Raw genomic sequence first — 23,715 nt, 5'->3', positions numbered from 1 at the left:
TGATCTCACTACAGATGCATTCTTAGGCGCTTTGAACCGGTTTACGTCAAGAAGAGGTCGATGTCAGAACTTATATTGTGACAACGCGACTAATTTTGTGGGCGCTAAAAATCAAATGAACGAGTTAGCTGAAAGCATTCACAGCACAAATGCTAAAAACAACATAATAAGATCCTGTTCAGCTCAAGGAATTGCTTTTCATTTTATACCTCCGAGAGCACCACATTTCGGAGGATTATGGGAAGCTGCTGTCAAATCAGCTAAATATCTATTGGTGCGAACTATTGGCAACGTGTCACTCACTTACGAGGAATTGGAAACAGTGGTAACCCAAATTGAAAGTATGCTAAACTCCAGACCAATAACACCGTTGTCATCAGATCCAAATGACCCGGCTGCCCTCACCCCAGGACACTTCTTAATAGGAGAACCGCTAACAGCCCTTCCAAGTAGGTCAGAAACTACAACCAAACAATCGCTTTTAACCAGGTGGAAGCTGGTGAATCATCTAAAAAACGAGTTCTGGTCAAGATGGTCAAAGGAGTATCTTAATGAGCTACAGTGTCGCACTAAATGGAAGGACCAATCACCTGACGTCAAAGAAGGAATGCTGGTAATCATTCAAGAAGACAACGCTCCTCCGCTTCAATGGCCTCTGGGCAGAATCATCAAATGCTATTCCGGTAATGATGGAAGAATCAGAGTTGTAGATGTCAAAACGAAAAACGGGATTTGGAAGCGTCCAATACATCGGCTAGCACCATTATTGTCGGAAGATTGTTCAACCCCCATGATGCAACTTGATAGATGTGATGAAGAACAGCCTAGAAAACGAGCAAAACTCAACAGCAACATGCAATGTCCAAGGTCGAAGTAGCAGAAGAGGATTGACTGGCGTCAACGGGGGCAGAATGTCCAATTTGGACATAAATGTTAAGCTTATATTAATTTTTAGTATAAATAAATATCAATTAAAATAATTATTTGCATTGTATTTGTATTAATATTTGTATTATTTGTATTATTGTATTCAGTATATGTATAAATAAGTATTTTAAATTAGTGTCTTATGTTGTTTTGGTTGTTGGGTTTAATTGTGTTATCAAATATTTTAGCAATGTTGCTGGCTCTCACAACTAAATATTCGCACGCTATCAGCGTGCCAGACGTAACATGATGATCTTCACACGCCACTGTGCAAGGTTGATAGGCATCATGTTCGTTTTCTTTGATCGTGTGTTCGTTGTGAGTTGCAGCAATAGGCAAGCCGCTGCGACAATTCTGTTGTTCCCACAGGTGCAATAAGAGTTGGCGCATGGCACAAGTGATAACACATTTAAGTCACCAAATTTGTGAAGCAAGTTGGTATATGGCAAAATACATATACCAGCTTGCTGACTGCATCAAATTGTATAAGCATAGGAAATGCACATATTTTCCACGAGTGCCCTTGGCCTTGAATGTTCAAAGTCCATCGGATAACAAATCGTGGGAACTAGGTGCATTTGCTCTTTTACCATAGTGTTATGCTTAGTGTTAAGCATTTTGTATAAAAACACAATATTTTGTAATAAATTTATTCATTCAATACAGAACAGCCCTTGCGTTTTAATTAGTTCAAGTGCTTATTAAAACTCAATTGCAAATAGGTTCATGTGCCTAGTTGCTCAAAAAATATTGTTATTGTTTGAATCCACCTGAAGTTGGTTTAAGTGCCAAATTCAGACCTTGCAATAGGAACTGGTTCAAGTGCCAGATTCCTAACCATAAGCAACACTGAATCGATTCAAGTGTCGATTCAGTTTCAATAAGAAACGACTTATTGAACAACCTCTCTATTATAAACAATAATTTATTTTAAAAATTTAATTTCTTTCGTCAAAAACGGGTGTTAAATATATCTATAAATCATCTATATGCGATCTATAGCTGTATTTACTATCGACATCAGGAGGTATTTTGTTGAATTAGCTTAAGTATTTCTTTATACATGGCAGTTTTTTTTATTGTGAGTGTTTATGGAATAAATGAAAGAACGTTATTTGCTGGAAGTGATATTTGGTTAAATATAAAGTTTTGAGCACAGTTATTCTTCTGGTAATTAATTTTACTATATAATTGAAAGATATACTGAGTGAGTGCAAAAGGGTTTGCCAGAACTTTCTGGTTATATAGCTGCTTTTGTTGACATAAAAGATTTAAAAAGGATTTAAAAGGATTTGTTAAAAAAGGATAAATGAACACATATTACAATTCATATCAACAAATTATTATACATTATATAATACATTATATTATACATGTTATACATTATATAAATATATGTATATATTATTACCTATACTGGCATACAAATTTTCAGTATGCAACAATTTTGATAAATAATAAATTGCAAAAATGAAGCAACAGAGTGGAAAAATACTGTAATTTTTATATTATTGCTTTGTATACTTTGAACTTATATTATATGAAATAATATATTCTCTTTCGGTAGAGAGATGTTAGGCAGAAATTTCCTATCCGATAGCAGTCAATAATTTCGCTAATGAAACCTAAGAAGAATTACTTTCAAACCGTGGTTGGGAGCGATCTGGCATATATAACACTAGTAAATCAATCAATCATGTTTTAAACACTTTTATATATCGTAAAATTGTACGATCTAATTGTGAATCCTCAGGATAATGTACTACATACTATCAAATTGATTATAGAGGCATAAGGATAGAATGAGAGATACGGATCAGATCAAATAATAAAGAATGAGCTCATTACTAAGTTTAAAATGATTAATGTTATGCACAAGCTTTATGCGTATACATATATTATATTCTTAAAGTATAGTTTTTAAAAGTTTTTTAGTTTGCTTTTTAGACATAAATAATTAATTTTTAATTTTAATAATTTTTTAGTAGTTACAGTATGTACTTTTTCGTAAGGATGGCTTTTTGATATTAAAGAACATTACTTTATCTTTGAATTAAATCGATGGCCCTAAAATATTTTTAAACATAAATTCAAAAACAAACATTATAAAACTAGGGAAGTTTTTACACTTAAATCATAAAATTTAAGTAAATTTTTACGAAGAGTACAAAATTAAAAAATGCTGATCGAAATTGAACACTAATCATAGTATAAACGCATTTCTATAAACAATTTGCAGATTTATGTTTTCCGAGAACTAGTGTGAACACCATATTACATAACGAAACGATTTTACCAACTTAACTGTGTTATTAGGACACATGTTTAATTATGTTTGCGATCGGATATATGTTAAAATTTGCGAGGTATGTATAATCTACAAACTTATGGAGAATTTTTAATGAAATTATTAATGAAATTATTATTAATAGTTCATTCAGAGTTCTGGCACTCAAAAATTTAGAATTTCAGTTCTACTCGTAATATTAAAGTCAGCACAAATAATAATAATAACTTAACATTAAAAAATATTTAGCAATACATGTTCAAAACAAAAACAAAAAAACGAAGCATGTAAAAAATAGCAAAACATAAAATTTGACGAAAAGGTTATGTAGATTAACTAATTAGTAAAGCAAAACTCGAGGATAATAATGGAAGAAGTCGCAAGTATAATTAATCAATATCTTATGCTAAAACATTTAATAGATATTTTCTTCATTACCTAGGGATGGCATTCTGTGGTACTTCAAGGTTTGCTGATGCATCACTTCCAACCTTTGAGTTCATGGCATTTTCGCTTTTATTGAAACTCGCATTTCCACTGGCAGAAGCATCAACATTGTTGTGCGCTGCTGTATTGATACTTCCTGCTACCTTATGAACTTGATTATGAGATGTGGCGTTTTCCCCGTTATGCTGACTAACTACAATATTATTTAAATCGGTCGCAGTTGTGCATTGTTTATTTGCGGCAACATTTACTCTTCCTTTGGTGACAGGAATAACAACAGGATCGTCGTCTCCTTCCTCTTCGCTCGAACTGGGGTCAATCATACTTGCTTATTTTAATTACCAACGCCAATACCGATTAATTTAATTCTAAAATGAATACATGAACACAGCATTAATCAGAAGGGCATCATTATTATTTTTATTTAAGGACTTGTTTATTAAGGTCAAGGCTTCACTGAAGTGTTCTTATAAGCACTAACTAACCAATGTTTGTCATAGCCCTTCACATCACACATCACTAACATACGTGCACGTCTCTTGCAACAGCTGCTTAAATGCTTAAACTTAAATTTAAATCTGGTTGCATGCTTATCAAACTAATTTGAAAAATCTATTTTGATTATATATTTCATTTTCTAAATATTGTATTGTATTCATGCTAGTAATGGACTAATATTTTTTTATCAAACTTTTGTGTTTTTGTTCTTAACAAATTATTTATTTTATGCCAATTATGCATAGTTTTTTTTGTTAACGTAAATGCATTACATTGCCTATTTCGCATTACAAAAGTATGACACGCCAAGCTTTATGTAAGCGTTGGGTTATTTCTCAAACTGCAGATATATTGCGGGCAGTGCTGCAAACAGCTTTCCTTCTCTAATTTTTGTTGTAATTTGTCTGTTATACTTGATATGGAACACAACTAAATTATTATTGGGAGAATGTCACTTTGTTCACTTCTTCACTTTGTTCGTATTTAAGACAACTGTGATGTTTATATCACTTTTTATTTTATTTCACTTATTAATTGAGTTACATAAAAACAATAAAAACAAATTTGTTTTTTATTTTTTGTTTGAAGTTTTCTTTTGTTAAAACTTTTAATAGTGCTGAGGATGAAGAATATAAGATACTTACAAATTGTTTTATTGTTAAGTGAACACATCAGTGCAAGAAAACCATTCATGATTTTGGTTACATATTGTTATCCCAGAATTATAACAATGTCAAAAAATGTTTGTTTCTTTTTGCTTATGAAACTAAATAACGAATTTACTTATTCTTACAAAGCACTTATTATTTAATATATATTTATTTCTATTAATTCCGTCAGTTTGAATGCACGAAACTTCAAATCATTTCGATAAGAACGATAAATTCGTAATACTGAAAATTGTTACAAAAACGGGGTTAAAATAACAGCAATGGTGGTAGTTGAATTAAATACGTTCAAAACCCTTGCAGAACTACGTAAAGCTCTCTCATTTCCACTCTCTTTCTCTCACTGCATAACGATACCGTAATTTGGTATATGCCAGTTCAATATGGGCTAATAGTTATACCAAACGAATAATGTAAGTACTTGTTTCATATATGAGAGCATTACTTGCATGGTGTAAAATAATTAAAGTAGGGAATACAAAACAAGAAGATAACGATTGCTGTTTGCACTGAACTGTAGTTCAGTTCTTTTCTGACATTTATTAAATAGTTTTTGTTGATTTTGTTTTTGTTTTCTTTTAAACATTTTTTCTTATGCAAAGGTGTTTATTTATATCCTAGCTCTTCTGTCCTAGTGTCTAACTGCGAATAGATTGTTTATTCAAAAATAATACAAGTTCTCAAATGTAAACGCAGCTCTTGACCAGAAATCGGAATTCTATGCAAATTGCATATGCAAAATGTATACAAATGATAAATATATGAACACAATAACACATATGTATGTACGTTACAAATGTGTTCTCAAGTAGTTTTTTTAGCTAAATTTAAATATTCATAAAGAATTGCTTCAAGGTAAAAGATTTGAAATATTAAATTTTAAGATTATTGCTTGAATTTAGCCGTTGAAATTTAGAATTTTCAAATATTAACCATAGGTTAATATTAACATAATATTCTGGCTCTGAAGAAACATAATAATTTGATATTTCAAAATTTTTCATATATATATCCAATTCAATTGTTGTAACAAAACAGGCTTTAATCCAAAATAAAGAAGAAGAAGAAGAGGTTTATATTATACTACTCTACATGAAAACCAATATAATTAATACAAATTCAGTATTTATTAAAAACATTGTACTAAATAAATTATTTACTAATAACAATTAATATTGTATAACAATATGTCGATATGCCAATTTAATGTTTTCAGTCGATTTAAAGCGATATATATGTATATATTATAAATGTATATATGTGATATATATATAAATTTATATATAAATATATAGTATATATAAATATATTTGCAAAAATTCAAAGATTAATTTCCTCGCAGCTTCTAGATTCCTCAGATTCTAGATTCCAGAAATTTCAAAAACGAATTTAAAGATCATCAAAGGATTGGGTCGTTCCTTATAAAATATTATAAACCAATGCCAAGAAGCGATGGTTCACACTTTGCGCTTTTTTTAAATATATCTTATAGAATACAAATATAAAAAAAATACATATATATATACATATGTATATATGTATATCCGTAAGAATTTCACTTTGTAAGACTAATATTTCTGCAAACTAAAACAAGGATTTTATAAATATGTTGAAAACATATTTGTACTAATGATTGTGAACTTCTACAAAAAAAAATATTTTTTTTGTCTATGAAATGAATTTGTTTGCAACTTCGACATATGTAGGATGTAAAATAAAAATATGCAATTTCATTAAATTCTGATTTCTACTGATACCCTTTAACACAAATTGATTGTTATTGTCAGACATATTATACATATTACTTATTAATTACAGATATTTTATTAACAAATTTAGGATAAATTAAGCAAACATTGCTAACATTGCAAGACATTTACGCGAATCTTAAAATCACTATTAAAACTGATTTTAAAATTAAATTTTAAATTAAAAGCACTTTTAAGGTAGCTGCCAAACAGTCAGCTGTTAAGCGGTAAACAAAAATGTTGATGTGAATATTTTAAAAATGGATAGAGTAGAGTGAATAGAGAAAAAATTTTCATTTTTAAATAAAATGTTTTTAAATGATTCTATTGGCAAAATAACTAAATAATTTTGTGCAATCTTGTATTGTAGTGCAGAATGACTACACAGTACTGTCACAAAAATATTTGAGTAAGTAACACCAACTGTGCTATAAAACAAAACTTTTCCCAAAGTATGGTATTTAAATCTAGGTGGTATAAACTTCTATTGTCCCCCTTGCCATTAATTAGATAATGCTGATAAACATTTTTAAGATACAGATTGTTTGGGAACAAAATTTGTAGTATTGCCGGACCATATTATTTTGGTATTTCTACGTATACAAGTAAAACATTTTAATACAGTTAAAAATAATAACGTAGTTTAGTCTTTCACCAAGTGGACAGCCTTTGTCAAAATGCAAAGCAACTATATCATGTATAGTTCGTACATAAAATTTGTGATGGAAGACACCACAAAAAGCAGCACCTGCAGGCCGATTCCACTAATCGCTATCGCTAAAATTCTTTAAATGCATTTTAGCGACTTTTGCGATTCTGCTAACTCGTTACGTTTAATTTTTATTCGCTAATTTTTTCAACTTTCAAAAACAGCTGATTGGTCCGGATAAAACGCTGAATCTCCAAATATCGTATTCTTGTAAATTGGCAGTCGCCAAATATCGTTAAAAACGACTAAAATTTCTCCTAATTTGATTGTTTTTGGCGGTTTTTGGCATTATGTGCAATACCTCAGGGGTGATGTCGACATTTGCGCTTCTTTTTATTAATAAAATAATTGTTTTTTTTACGGTTTTTGTTCCTTATTGTACACTGAAGATGGTTTACGAAGTAAACCGAAATATCTGTAATACAAATAAGTTTTTATTAAAACTAAAATACAATTAAATATTTCACACAAATTTATAAATGTAATTTTTATGTGTTAAATTAACGACCTAAGCCCAGAAATTAAAAAAAGTATTGAATATTGGCCACAATAACAATTTATTATAAATAAAATAATATTAAAATATTAACAAAAAAAAAGATATATATTTTAATAATATTAAAACTCAATTAAATAAAAACCAATTTATATTGAAAATAAATGTTGATTATTTCCTCTTGCTATAAAGGCTTCAGGTACGGGTTCTTATGCTTACATAAATATTTCGAAAGAGGAAATATTTTAATAAAACGCGGATTAGATATAGTGGAGGATTCTGTAGAGTTTCGCAAATATTTTTTTTTGCAATGTAAATGATATAGTGGTATGATATAGTGCAACGTAATCTCTCGTCTCACCAAAAAAAAAATATCTTATTAAATAATCCATTATTTTAATTATTAATCCACAAATCAGTGTTATATTAATTTTAAATTTTAATTTCACAATTGCTAAACACTTTTTTTGTGTAGTATCTGCTTTTAAATTTTAAATTTATATTATAATTTCAATAACTGATATTTGTTTGCAATTTTTGTTTTTGTTTTTATTTTGACATTTCAATGCATTTCAGCATTATCCACATCGCCGGAAAAATTTATCGAAGAGATTATGTTAGCAGAATCGTACGATTGCTAATTCTCCTAAAATAAACGAATTGCTTGTATAATAATTTGAGCGAAGAGATTGGAGTTTTAGCGATAACGATTAATGGAACTCTTATTATATATTCTATATATTTTTGATTGGGGTAAAACCTACGAATGCATTTATTGATGATCCGTGTTACAGGTTTTTACTCATCAAAATACCAAAACTGCAAGCGAATTGTGATGAGCACAGTTTTTTGCCCGAAATGTAAATTACTTCTATGGAAATAAGTTATCTTTGTGCCATAATAATGTCAATTAAGTACCGTTGGGTGGCGAGCTTCGAAATATAACAATAAGCTGTTTAGTTATTCACCTGCACGAAACACCTCAAATTTTTTTTTAAATACGTGTACATTTATTTATTGTATCTTCTCTTACAATTAGAAGATCACTAATTACATAATATTATAACTTTTATTTTATACTATAAATTAAAACAAGTAAACCTCATATTACGAACCCCACTTAAATCAATGAGTTAAAATTCATTGAAGTGAATGTTAGGAGGCTTATTAAAAAAATAATTGAGCTTTATAAGATCGCTAAGGAAAGACTGGGATTTTTACGTGTACCTATTGAATTTTAATTAAAGGCTAGACGGTCAGCTCTTTTTAAGAAGTAGTGGATAGAAGTGCGAGACTTTTAGCTAAGGCGGTAACATGTTCTGTTCTGACAGCATTTTATTGTACTTTTTTTTATATTGTCAAATTCAGCTTCAAATAAGGAAATTTGTAATATACTATGGGGCACCAGTATTTTTGGCTGAGCTCTATGAATAATTTCAATATTTGAAGCACTAGCATTTCCAAATATATGACTTCCATAAGTTCATATGGGTTATGTGATGATGTTATAACAAAGTATAAAGCAAAAAAATTTCCGCCAAGCTAGTCACCTGTGAATATTTAAGTATGTTATATTAGCAGCTTGTGGTATGGGAATTTTATTAAGTAAAATTGTTGGAGATACTCCGATTAAACGTAAAAATTACGTGTTTATATTTTAGTCCATTAATTTTAATTCGCCATTTTGACAATCATTTCTCCATCTCGGAATTTTAACGGAAGAAAGCAATGAAACGTCTTGAACAAATGCTTTCCAAGTTGAGTGAAGATTTTAAGGAACTGACTCATCGCAGTCCACGCAAAGAAGCCACAATTTTTGCATCATCATTTTTGCAACAAGTATGAGAGGTTCTAGTTGCCCAAGCGGGTTAAACAATGAAGACGCAAGTGACAGGATGTTGTGTTTCATTACAATGTGATCTGATGTCTTATTTTGATGAGTCATCGACAAAGAACGACGATTTAATCAGTACAGCGCCAGTTTTATATTGTGCTTAATACTTGTCCGCCAAATACTGTAAACTATGAAAGGTTCTGATGCAGTACCATAAGTGACTGTGTTCAACTCGTAACTGATAACATCATCTCTCCAAAAAATGTATTGAAATTTTTGATATGGTTTTGTTTTTTGTTGAATGGAAGAAAAGCTCGAAAGTCTGATTAGTGATTTCAACCGCCCTAAAAACTCCTCTCATCTGGACGAAAAGCTTTTCAAGAACCACATTGAGGTAACATGTCTGAAGACCTTGAAGTGGCCGTGACCTGCCAGAGCTTGCGTTAGGTAAAAGTTATCCTCATCATGTCCTCTCTTAGTCCATCTTTCCACATCGGGGATGAGTAAAAAGGTTCACCTTCCCTTTTTCAAACTCGACCATTAACGTTGCCAGATCTAAATTGTTTGCCTTCTAGCGTCCTCTCTGCTAGTTCTGTCGTATTAAATCTTTTGCAGCTTGCTCGCGATCAGCTCGATTAGCGGTATGCTGGCCAGGACACCGGTGGCGTCTCCTGACACTATTTTGTAGGCGTGTAACGGCCAAAATTTTGTCAACCAAAAATTTGATCGTTACAACGTCGTGGGTATAGCTGTCTACTAAACACAACACGACCACCTAACACACAACAAGAAACACTCACTTGAACTCATATAATCGACGGTTCCTGCATTGAAAAATAAAATTTGTTAAGTACGGATAAGCACATTAACTTAACCAACTCACCGCGATCCTCTGCCATCAGCGACGTCATTTTTGCATTTGACAAATTCTGAACTTGCATGAAAGTTATTTGTTAATGCATAACAAATATATTTGAATAAAACAATAATGCACATATCTTGAGCTATCGTTGGGTGTTCTATTTTGCTGGAACTTTATTGGAAAATAAAATAATTTTAAAATAATTTTCTAATTAATAGAATTAAATACACACGTTCACCGGCACAACACGTTGTAAAAAAAAAAAAAAATAGAACAAAATCAAAACAAAACAACACGAGCTGTCAAACGAAGAAAGCTTTTGTGGAAAAGGTGTAGAACTAGGGCGAAGCTTAAAGAAAGAACAAGTTCCAGCTTCCACATGAGAGGGAAAAGTAGAATTCGCCCTAAAGCTAGACTTTCGCTGGTGCATTGCAGAGGGATCAGTTCACGAGCTTCGATCAACGGTCGTTGAACTTTAACGTACCAACAGCTGGCACCGTTGATCGTTGACGGTATAAAAGTTGCGTACACTTGGAAGAAGCTCTCTTGTCTGGTTATGTGCGGTCGTGAAAAGGAAAACTCCTGGCGTTAGCAGCAGCGGAATTTATTTAACTAAGACGGCGGTGATATTATCAAAAACAATTAAATAGTCTCAGAAATAGTGTAAAATCGTATCTATAAACAAAAGAATTATTCAAAAATTAAAAATTAAATTATTTGAACCAGTAGAGTTGTAACAATCGAAATTGAATTTTTAAAACTCTTGTTGATAAATTGTGAGTACGCATAAATTAAAGTTTTGCACGAAAAGATTGTTTTAAGAAAGACAAACTGATTAAACTAGTAAATGTGATAATATATAAAATTTAAAACTCTTATTGATAAATTGCGAGTACGTATAAATTGTAATTTTATATGTAAAAACTATTTTCAAGTAAGATAAACGGATTACATTAGTAAATGTGTTATTACATGAATTTAAAAAAATTTAAAGCTCTTGTTGATAAATTGTGAGTACGCATGAATTAAAATTTTGCACGAAAAGATTGTTTTAAGAAAGATAAACTGATTAAACTAGTAAATGTGTTACTATATAAAATTTAACACTCTTATTGATAAATTGTAAAGACTTAAAGTAGAGTAAAGAGTACTTAATTTAAAAAAAAAAAAAATAAAATAAAACTAAATTTGTATTTAGCTATTTATTTGATAATAAAATGAATATTAATAAATTTAATGAATAAAATAAAAAACTAAACGAGCGAATAAATTGGAAAAAAAGTGTTTTATTAAAATAAAAGCAAAACAGGTATAATAGCGAGGGCTCATAGGTATAACTACCGCTTTGATAGAGTTCAACACAAACTAGCTTCTCCTGATCGGTGTAAAATCAAGGTAGGAATTCAGCACAACGACACAAGTGAGAGACACAGGTAAGAAAGATTCGGGGCTTCAATAGTAACTGAATCTCGGTTGTACGGGGTATAACTCACGTAGCTTTAATAGTCACGTGAGTCTATACCATAGTGTCGGAAACGATAGGTAGCTTTAATAGTCACCTAACGTCTCCGGCCCCTGGGCGCTTTAACAGTGAACAGGGAAGGGCGTGTGATCAGCGACCTGTAATACCACTCACGTAGCTTTAACAGTCACGCGTGCTGGTATTATATCGTGTCTATTTCAGTCAAGTGATTCCTTTGTGTCTGTGATTCCGATTGGTATTCGAACCTAGGTATCTGTAATTAAGAGCAATCAGAAGTGACGGGGTCTCACTAAATAAATTTCTTGTGTGGACCTTGGGGACGGCTGAGTTCAACCCCAGCTTTAAACGAACCAAAAAGGGTTCATTACAAGTGGCGCCCGAGCAGGGACCCTGAGACCAGCACTTCACGACTCGAATAGCAACTGTTTCAATATCAATAACGAGGTGATATACACACAACTAACATGGGCAGGTCGTAAATATTTTTTATATTTTACGAAAACATGACTTAAGAACCTCAGAGAATTCGGGCTGGATACTACGGAATAATGTAAGACTTGCGGCGGTAAATAACAAACTTCGTAACACAGGGAAAGCAACATGGAATATACACACGACAGAGAATATAGTGAAACATCAGAGCGACATAGCATGATCAGCGATACAACAGCAAGGCAGTTACATTCACATCCGCAATGTGATGTACACTCGTATCTTCCTCAAAGGAACACACAGGCAAGCGTCATTGACCAGGTCAGAAAATGGGCGATCCGGTATGATGACAACAGCGATCCATTGACGTTTATCGAGCGACTGGAAGAATTAGCGGATCTGTATGCCATATCAACGAACATGTTGCCTCGGACAATGCCCCTGTTACTAGATGGACAAGGTTTGGTGTGGTTTAGATACAATAAGAAAGACTGGAATCACTGGGAAGCGTTCAAGAGAGATTTTCTGAAATTCTTTCTGCCACATCAATATTTCGAGCGATTGGAGGACGAACTAAGAAATCGATTGCAGAAACCAGGAGAGACGTTTAAAATTTATCTTTTGGAACTACAAAAACTAATGCGACACGCAGGTTTAAATCAAGAGTCACAATTAGAACGAGTATATCGCAACATGAGCACAGAGTACCAAATATACATCAAACGTCGGAATTTCACTTGTCTAAAGGAATTAATAGCACTAGCTGAGGACTTCGAAGAACTACGCGAAGAGCAGAATGAAGTAAGTCGAGCACGAGATAGCGAGGTAGTCTTCGGGCGCGTAGCAGTGGAATGTGCACGACCGCTGATAACACAGAAGACCATGAGACGCATAGCCAATACACCGAAATGTGATAAAGTCATTCATAGTCCAGTCTCCAAGTCACCTTTCCGCAACCAGCAGCAACACCAGCCAATCGCCAAGCAAACACCTGCAGAAACATCTAGAATTTTTACTTCAACTACTGCAGCAAGCATACCAACACAAAGCATGCGACATCGAAATGACGCGGAACAACATCATGTATCACCACAAGATCGCAAACTAATCCCAGAAAATCCAAAAATAATTAAGCAACAGCGAGTTCCACAAGAGCAAGAACCATTACAAGTCCAATTGAAACAAATGCAACAAGAGCAAGATCCGAGTTCAATCAGGCTGCAAATACCAGAAGTACAACAAGAACAAAGTCCTAAAGTCAAAGAAATGTCAACAGAGTTTAATAACCAGCGAGTAATACGAAATCAAGAAACATTGCAAGTTCAATTGAAACAAATGCAACAAGAGCATCATTCGAGACCTATCAAAGTGCAAATACCAGAAGTACAACAAGAACAAAGTCCTAAAGTCAAAGAAATGTCAGCAGAGTATTGTCAACCACGAGTCATACAAAAACAGGAAATATTACAAGTTCAAATGAAGCAAGTAACACAGCAACAAGATCCGAGACCTAATAGTGTACAAAAGGCGCAACGACACCGAGATCCAAGTCCCATCATGGTAGCACCTGATGTAAAACAACGTCAAGCTACACAAGAACAAGCAGCACAGCATCAAGATCTAAAACATATCAAAAAGCAAATACCAGAAATACCACGACAACCAAATCTTAAATTCAACGAAATGCCAGCAGAATTTGGTCAACAGCAAGATATACATGAGCACGTGCCACAACAGCAAGATTCAAGACCTAGTAGCATGGAAGAAGTACAACGACACCGAAGTGCAAGCCCTATCAGTGTAACGCCAGGTCCAGATGGAAAACAGCTACTAGATACCCCAGAGCACGCAGTACAAGAAGTGTTTAACATCTCGCAAGAACAACCACCGTCAAAGACTTCGCTAATACCATGGAAGCAAAAGGATAACATTATCAAAACAAATTCGACAAAAGGTCAAATATATGATGAAATACTTAGTCTTACCCAATCATTACCATTAACACAACTACCACAGCAAAAGGAAAAAACAATCCGCCTTCTAAAACAAGTAGGAGTATGTTACGAGTATCACGCATCGAAAAATCCACCTAGTATTCAAAGTCGACAGCAACAAGTGAAACATCGAAGTGTATTTCAACAAGACGATCACCACATCAAAGAGCAATACGACTTCTATAAAATATATAAGAGTCCAAAGCAACGTCACAGAAATCACGCTGGCAGGTAATGGTTCAGGGCAAATCACGTTTCCCGAAAGAAAGGAGGGAGTGTAACGGCCAAAATTTTGTCAACCAAAAATTTGATCGTTACAACGTCGTGGGTATAGCTGTCTACTAAACACAACACGACCACCTAACACACAACAAGAAACACTCACTTGAACTCATATAATCGACGGTTCCTGCATTGAAAAATAAAATTTGTTAAGTACGGATAAGCACATTAACTTAACCAACTCACCGCGATCCTCTGCCATCAGCGACGTCATTTTTGCATTTGACAAATTCTGAACTTGCATGAAAGTTATTTGTTAATGCATAACAAATATATTTGAATAAAACAATAATGCACATATCTTGAGCTATCGTTGGGTGTTCTATTTTGCTGGAACTTTATTGGAAAATAAAATAATTTTAAAATAATTTTCTAATTAATAGAATTAAATACACACGTTCACCGGCACAACACGTTGTAAAAAAAAAAAAAAATAGAACAAAATCAAAACAAAACAACACGAGCTGTCAAACGAAGAAAGCTTTTGTGGAAAAGGTGTAGAACTAGGGCGAAGCTTAAAGAAAGAACAAGTTCCAGCTTCCACATGAGAGGGAAAAGTAGAATTCGCCCTAAAGCTAGACTTTCGCTGGTGCATTGCAGAGGGATCAGTTCACGAGCTTCGATCAACGGTCGTTGAACTTTAACGTACCAACAGCTGGCACCGTTGATCGTTGACGGTATAAAAGTTGCGTACACTTGGAAGAAGCTCTCTTGTCTGGTTATGTGCGGTCGTGAAAAGGAAAACTCCTGGCGTTAGCAGCAGCGGAATTTATTTAACTAAGACGGCGGTGATATTATCAAAAACAATTAAATAGTCTCAGAAATAGTGTAAAATCGTATCTATAAACAAAAGAATTATTCAAAAATTAAAAATTAAATTATTTGAACCAGTAGAGTTGTAACAATCGAAATTGAATTTTTAAAACTCTTGTTGATGAATTGTGAGTACGCATAAATTAGAATTTTGCACGAAAAGATTGTTTTAAGAAAGACAAACTGATTAAACTAGTAAATGTGTTATTACATGAATTTAAAGAAAATTTAAAACTATTATTGATAAATTGCGAGTACGTATAAATTGTAATTTTATATGTAAAAATTATTTTCAAGTAAGACAAACGGATTACATTAGTAAATGTGTTATTACATGAATTTAAAAAAAAAAATTTAAAGCTCTTGTTGATAAATCGTGAGTACGCATAAATTAAAATTTTGCACGAAAAGATTGTTTTAAGAAAGATAAACTGATTAAACTAGTAAATGTGTTACTATATAAAATTTAACACTCTTATTGATAAATTGGAAAGACTTAAAGTAGAGTAAAGAGTACTTAATTTAAAAAAAAAAATAATATAAAACTAAATTTGTATTTAGCTATTTATATGATAATAAAATGAATATTAATAAATTTAATGAATAAAATAAAAAAAAACTAAACGAGCGAATAAATTGAAAAAAAGTGTTTTATTAAAATAAAAGCAAAACAGGGATAATAGCGAGGGCTCATAGGTATAACTACCGCTTTGATAGAGTTCAACACAAACTAGCTTCTCCTGATCGGTGTAAAATCAAGGTGGGAATCCAGCACAACGACACAAGTGAGAGACACAGGTAAGAAAGATTCGGGGCTTCAATAGTAACTGAATCTCGGTTGTACGGGGTATAACTCAAGTAGCTTAAATAGTCACGTGAGTCTATACCATAGTGTCGGAAACGATAGGTAGCTTTAATAGTCACCTAACGTCTCCGGCCCCTGGGCGCTTTAACAGTGAACAGGGAAGGGCGTGTGATCAGCGACCTGTAATACCACTCACGTAGCTTTAACAGTCACGCGTGCTGGTATTATATCGTGTCTATTTCAGTCAAGTGATTCCTTTGTGTCTGTGATTCCGATTGGTATTCGAACCTAGGTATCTGTAATTAAGAGCAATCAGAAGTGACGGGGTCTCACTAAATAAATTTCTTGTGTGGACCTTGGGGACGGCTGAGTTCAACCCCAGCTTTAAACGAACCAAAAAGGGTTCATTACAGGCGCTAGCTACCTGACATGAGGCCCATACTGGAGCCGCATACAACAAGACCGAGCTCGAGACTGCTGCTACAACTCTTCTCTTGCTGGTATAAATTCCCGCGGTATTTGTTATAATTCTATGGATATGTATGACTATACTGTTCGCCTTCGCTTCAGTTGCCAGAAAATGTTCACCGAAGCGAATTCTTGCGTCGAAAATAACCCCTAAATATCTTACAGTAGGTTTCGACACTTTCACATTGGAATGCATAGGTATCCCTTTTCTTCGTCGTTGTCATAAATACTGCCTCGGTCTTCTATCCCGTGATCTTAAGACCGTTCATATTGAATACTGATTCAGAGCATTTGACTGTCATTTCCGTAATCGTCCAGCGACAAATCGTCTGCATAGCCAGACAGTTGATAACCTTCTGAAAGATCGGAATCTAATACAGCATTGTACATGGCGTTCCAGAGTGTGTGTCGCAACACCGAGCCCTAGAAGCCGCCACATGACACTCCGTACTTATGTAGTCTATAATCAGACACATATTCCACACTTCGGTCTTAGAAGTGGATACACACAATCCCAATAAGATACTATAGTACTCCAAAAACCGTGAGGACGCGTGCAACTCGACCACTTTGCCCATTTAAATGCATTCTTCACGTTAAGTGTAAGTACTGGACAATATTCCTTCGAACTACCTCTCCATCTAGTACCTGAGGTAGTCCCCCTTGCCATGTTGACAAGCATGTCGATTGCGTCAAGTTTCGAGCGATTCTTCCTGAAGTCAAATTGCCATTGATTTAAGCCATTTGGGCATTCATACGATGCGAATTTTTGCAGTTTTCAGCAGTAGAGCTAGATCTGCTACTGGTAGTTTGACAAATGCCGTTCTTAGCGGCAATTCGCACTGCATCCTTCTCCAGGTTGTGAATATGCTTTGTCTGAAGAGCTTTTCAGATTTCAGACACTGAGGCAATCTCGGCTAGATCACGCCATTGCCCATCTTACCAGGCGCCTTATTTACTGCTGCTTGTAGCACCACTCTGCTACTCTTTTTAGTCGGCTTTAACTTCAGAAGCAGCTCATTTCTTGCTGTTCTCCTTATTTAGAACACATTTTCGATAAGACGTTTCAGCGATTCGTTCCCTCTGATCGATTTAAGAATCTCCGTGTAGTTTCTTTCGACGTTGCCTCGATTATGATCGAGTCGAGTTTCGATCTTACCTTCGATATCTTCTTCTTTTTCTTGACGACTTTTTAATTCAACGCTTCGGTGGTCGTAGGTCCTTAATCAGTGGCCGTGATGTTGGAAGTACCGGTGTTGTTTTGCTCGGCCTGCCAAGGAGCATATCCTCCCACCGCCTTTCTGACTTTAACTTTGACTCTTTTCGGTGGGGGAGTGGATTCCGGTGGGGTCGCTTGGCCGAAAACACCATCTCGATTTCTTTTATGTATGCCATTTTAGGGGACTGCAAGGAATTGTTACTCGTTTCAATCTTCTTCGCCTCGATATGTCGTTGTCGGACTCCACCATTCCGTACAGGAGTTTGATCAAGTCGATCATATCCCTCATAGATTGCTTCTCGAGACCTACCGCAGTTTTAACAGGAAGGAGATAGAAGTGCCATTAGCATAGAACCTTATTTTCGTAGAGCGACACTCCTGTAAGCCTACATGCAGTATATTGAATCTCTATGTCAAATCGTTTTGCAGAAAGCACATTCGGTCCGTCAACTCTGTAGACTAGATATACAGTCGCCGATCTCGTTAGTTCACCTGACGGGGGTCATGATAACAGGGGTCATCAGGCTTAACCAGGATACACCACATGAAGGTAAGAATTGACTTAATGTATTTGAAAATGTTATAGCCACATTACTTATCACTGAACATAGGTAATTTTAACAGTGCTAATTTATTGCTGAATGTGGACATCATTGCTGTTGCATCTAGCACCGATACAATGTGGGCCTCTTCGTGCAGTTGAGATATTATTAATATTTTAGTAGAAATGTATAGGTCTCCTAGTTTAGCTCCAGATGTGTCAGTTGCATTTAATTTCTTAATCAAAATCTGAAATGCTAGAAAGTCTTTGAAATATAGTTATAGAAAATCTAATCGACATTTTAGCTCCAATTGTGAAGCTCCAATTGTGAAAGCGATTTACCCTTCCCTTTGAGGAGAGCTTCAATCCTTGAAATGCCAAATTTTGTCGAAGCTCATTGTTCCTTCAGTTTTGACAGTTCTGTCGTGGCGATTGGAATTCCCGTTACCATTGAAACGGTTATGACTAAATGAAAGAAGCAAAAGTTTTTGACAAAGCGAAGAAGTCACAATAGCAGTAGCGAAACTCCCGAAATATATTGAACTGTGTTTGTGGTAGTTATTGTAGTACGTGACCTTGATAAACCTAAAACTATCAATTAGAGCGAAACAAAACGAATGTTGGCTATTTTGTGCGACTAGAACATGAACCGATTGGAAGCAAGTGATGATAAGTGTAAGCAATCAATAAGTAAAGTTATCTTGTTGTTGTTATAGTCGTGTTTGTAGGTTAGTGGAACGTAATCAAGGAACCAAAAAATGCACCATATTATATATGTACATTTATCTTACATATAGATCAATTTGTGCATAGTATTCGAGCGACTTCAGCAGTACGGACTTAAGCTGAACGTTTCAAAATGCGTCTTTGGCTAAAAAGAAGTAAAGTTTTTGGGTCATACCATCCACTAAAGGATAGATTAGAAGCAATACTAAACTTCCCAAAACCAAACACGGTTCAGGAGTTAAGACGATTTCTAGCTACGGTTAATTTCTATCGACGTTTCATATCTGGTGCAGCTGCAATTCAGAATAAAATGCAGAAACTTATAAAAACCAATCAAACTAATGACAAAACTTAATTGGAATGGACAGAAGGTGCTGAATCGGCTTTTGTCACACACAAAAAAGCACTCGTAGTTGCAAGTACATTAATATATCCAACCACAGATGACAAACCAATGGTCCACCTTAATGCAAACAACTGAGCAATAGGTGCAGCATTGCACCACATACACAGATCGAACCTCTCGGTTCTTATTGAAAGCGTCTAACCGAAACACAAAAATGATGCAACACATATGACAGAGAATTGTTTGCCATTTACGAAGCCATAAAACACTTTGTGCACATGATCGAAGGTAGAAAATGCACAGTTTTGACAGACCACAAGCCTATCATTTTTGAGTTCTAACAGAAACCCGAAAAGGCGTCGGACAGTTTACGAAAGACAAACAACACATCGATGAAATAAATAGTTACGAACAGATCGAATTCAACAAGTTAGCTGAGAGACAGAAAGACGACGCCGAATTAAAAAACCTGTTAACTAAAAATATCAACTCTACAAGCTCTTCCCTGGGTTCCTCAAGAACATCCACACCAAGTTTTCCGGGCGATACACAATCCAGGAAGTATATCATCGATAAAACAAATATGCGAGCGTTTCGTTTGGACAGGCATGAAAAAAGAAAATAACGAAAATGGTAAGATCTTGTAACCCATGCCAACGCACCAAGGCATCCAGATATAATCAAACAATATTTGGTAGTTTCTACCAGAGCAACGATTTTCCTCACTACATATCGGTATCATAGAGCCATTACCAATGTCAAATGGATTCAACTACTGTTTAACTGGCATTGATCGCTTTACCAGATGGCCAGTTGCTATCCCTATGGCCGATATTAATGCAAGGACAGTGGTGGCAACATTACTGGAAGGCTGGATTGCACATTGCGGCGTCCTTCTGAAATATTAACCGCCAAAGCCGATAATTCGAGTCAAAATTATTCAATGAACTCACGAGATTAATTGGTACAAAACACCTTAGAACAAGTCCATATCATCCGCAAGCAAATGGAATTATCGAACACCAATGTGGCCTAATAGGTGACGTTGATTATATCCTTTAGTGTACCAATGTAGCCTAATCGGTGGCGTTAAACTTCTTATTTCAAGGCAACATAATATAATTTTCTTAAGTTTAAGTATATAGTATAAGTAAATCTGCTTTTTCACTTGTAAATATATGTAAAATAAAATAGAAATAAAAAAAACGAAATCAAAAGCATGTCTTTCAATTTATACTACGAGAGGGTCTAAAAGAAGGTACAGGGTTAAAACAAAACGTTCTTGTAACACGTCTGAACGACTATGAACTATTCCAGCTATCAGCGCCCGTGAATAGGTTCATTATAATGTCACCAAAGTTCTTAACAGTTCTTAATGCCTAATATCTTCGAAAAAGAAAGACACCATACCCACGCAGCATGAAATGTCCTAGTCAATTGAGATCGGAATATAACCATGTAATAAATACTTTTCACACATAATTGCGTCGATTCACGTGTTCACTACAAGCAGTTCTACCCCATGATGTCGTTTATCTGTTGTCCTAATGCAAAAACCAAGTTGAGTCTAATCCATCAAGTTAGGTGTGCCTTAACCCTCTTAACCCAGTCTATCTCCAATTGAAATCTAATCCATTCTCAATTTCCTTCCCTTTCACACTTCTTTTATCTAAACAAACCCTAATCTATGTATACGTTTTTGTAATTGCTTTCATGTACCACGATGGGGATTATTCCATGGCGAGTATTGCTGTTTGGTTTACACTCTGCCCCGGCCTGGGCTTTAGACTCGGAGATTGGACCTGACTTGGAATCACATGCGTTCGCCTATCTAAACGATATCATTGTTACGGGTTCATCATTTCAACATCATTTGCAAAATCTTAAGAAAGTACTCTGCAGGCTGAAAGGCGCAAACATTAAGATTAACATAGACAATTTTGAATTCTTTCAAACGGAAACCAAGTACGTAGTAAGCTCGCAGAGAATTTACACGGATCCTTCTAGACAAAGTACCCGCGAGAACTTACTTGGAGGGTTACGAGTTAACGGTGGTAACTGATCATCTGAATTCCAATAATACCGTTTTAATATTCAGCATCGCCGACAAAAACTGATCGCAGTGGGCGCTATCTCTCTCACTATAATCAACGGAAACACTAAGGCAAATCTAGGCAGATTCCATGACTCTTTGGAAAAGAGTCTTGGCAAATTTCGAAGCCCTGAAGATTCTCATTACCGACAATGGCCCTCAATTCGTCAGCAATACGTTTAAAGCATGATTGGAGAAAATACTATCTGAGATCATGTTGGCGATCAATACAGCTTACTTTTAACTCGGCAAAGTACAGCCCTGCATATTTAATTAAAGGGCGTGAGCCCATAATGTTGGCGTCATTATTCACCTCTGAATGCACCTGCACCCCTGGAAATGGTGAAGCGATGATAACACCAACTGCACGAGCACACAAATTCTAGCAAGTATTTAAGAGCATCTGAGAAAACCTTCGTAGCACAGCAACCACAGAAGCTCTATATTACAACCTACGTAGAAAAAACTGGAAGCCACGCTTCAATCAGCTCGTTTATATAAAACAACACCAGTTGTTCAAGGCCACCAACGGCTTCACCCCTAAGTTAGCACTGAGATATGATGGACCACACCGAGTGATATGCTTACCTATAAAGCAGATAAGCATATCACAGCCCATATTGCCGACGTCAGGGCACACGTAAGTAATATAGGCAAACAATCAAAATAAGAATTTAAAACTTTGAAACAGTACCACGGCCTCGTAGATATTTTTTGACACCGCTATAAGAATTTTTTTTTTTTTTATTTAACTATATATCTTTATTGAATCGCTTTAAATTAAAACTTAATTAAATTAAGTTTTAGAATCTTAAAGACTAATAACATTACATTACAAATTATTTTATATAAACATACTATAATGATACATATGTATAATGATTTGTAAATTATTTCAAGGGGCCTCTGAATAAGTAGCCAGGGCTTATTTACCAGATATCACGGTGTATAAGTTGAATTAATCAGGATGATCATTAGGAAAGTAGGATGGCGGGTCTATCGTTCCGTTTTAGTCTAGAGGAAGTAGTCATATTAGCAAGTGGTCTAGCCAGCGGATTTACATGGTTTTCAAGATTTGAAATATGTTTCTGCCTTATTCTCTGTTTTCATTTCTGATATACCAGGGTGCACCAGTTATCATTCTTAAGATCTTTGCTTGAGCTCTTTGCAGGATTTCTACATTTGACGAACAGGCCTTGCCATATAGCTGTAAGCCATACATCCAGATTGGCTTAATAACTTGGTTGTATAACAAGACTTTGTACTCTAAACATAAGGGAGACTAATGACCGATTAGCCAGCGAAGGCTTAAAGCTTTGAGCTTCATTTGAGTCCTTTTTGTTTCAATATGCTTCCGCCAAGTTAAGCGTTTGTCAAGGTGAATACCAAGGTACGTCACTGTTTCTGTTTACGGAACTACTATTTAGTTAAGAGTGATAGTTGGTGATGAGGATCTGTTAAGAGAGAATATTATATGACGACATTTTTGCTCATTCGCCATAGTTCGCTTTAATTCGCCATAGTGATAATCGCCAGCTTTCAATAGAGTACAAATGATTTTGCAGTTGACTGGAAGCGATTGCGGCATTCTTATGTCGGCACAAAATAGCGGTATTACTAAATACTAAATTATAATATATTAATACTAAATTGATATTACTAAATTGATAAATTGATATTATTAAATTGATATTTGTAGGGATATCTGAAGTAAAGATAAGGAACAAGCATAGACCAAGAACGCTGCCTTGTGGAACTCCTGCACCTATTGGAAAGTCATTAGTTGTGTGCATATTGTACTTTACATTAAAAGATCTCCCTATCAAGTATGATTGAAGTACTGCGTGTGAGTTTTGCGGGAGTACTTGTCGTATTTTGTGTACATTGCCATACTTTGTCGAACGCTTGTGCAACATCTAAAAAAACACCAGAGCAATATTCTCGATTTTCAAAAGCACTTTTTATTTCGTTAGTTACTCTGTTCATTTGTTCGATAGAACCATGTTTTTGACGAAATCCAAATTGATGGTTTGGGATC

General features: G+C 34.7%; 3 protein-coding genes across 6 annotated transcripts in view; 1 reads left to right on the top strand and 2 right to left on the bottom strand.

Annotated features, from left to right (window-relative positions):
- LOC119686201 (calcium-dependent secretion activator) overlaps positions 1 to 5,157 on the bottom strand; it is a gene marked incomplete at its 3' end in the record, with an annotated part of 46,214 nt that extends 41,057 nt beyond the window's left edge. For all 4 annotated transcript variants that reach the window (XM_038100708.1, XM_038100709.1, XM_038100710.1 and 1 more), the window contains 2 exon segments: positions 3,653 to 4,029; positions 4,804 to 5,157. In XM_038100708.1, the coding sequence (XP_037956636.1) occupies positions 3,653 to 3,984 (332 nt within the window).
- The window catches only part of LOC119686205 (kinesin-like protein KIF17), a 223,738-nt gene that overhangs the window by 145,760 nt on the left and 54,263 nt on the right, over positions 1 to 23,715 (top strand). The gene's annotated exons all lie outside the window — the stretch shown is intronic.
- LOC119686207 lies at positions 10,320 to 15,501 on the bottom strand. Its single transcript, XM_038100718.1, has 4 exons — positions 14,854 to 15,501; positions 14,771 to 14,794; positions 10,498 to 10,647; positions 10,320 to 10,438 (listed from the first exon to the last, which is right to left on the bottom strand). The coding sequence occupies exons 1-4, from the start codon at positions 14,964 to 14,966 to the stop codon at positions 10,411 to 10,413; spliced, it is 315 nt and encodes a 104-aa protein (XP_037956646.1). The 5' UTR covers positions 14,967 to 15,501; the 3' UTR covers positions 10,320 to 10,410.

The sequence above is a fragment of the Teleopsis dalmanni genome, chromosome 2 (genome assembly GCF_002237135.1).
Source record: "Teleopsis dalmanni isolate 2A chromosome 2, ASM223713v2, whole genome shotgun sequence".
Classification (NCBI taxonomy): Eukaryota; Metazoa; Arthropoda; class Insecta; order Diptera; family Diopsidae; genus Teleopsis; species Teleopsis dalmanni.
This window is presented reverse-complemented; position numbering and strand designations above follow the sequence as displayed.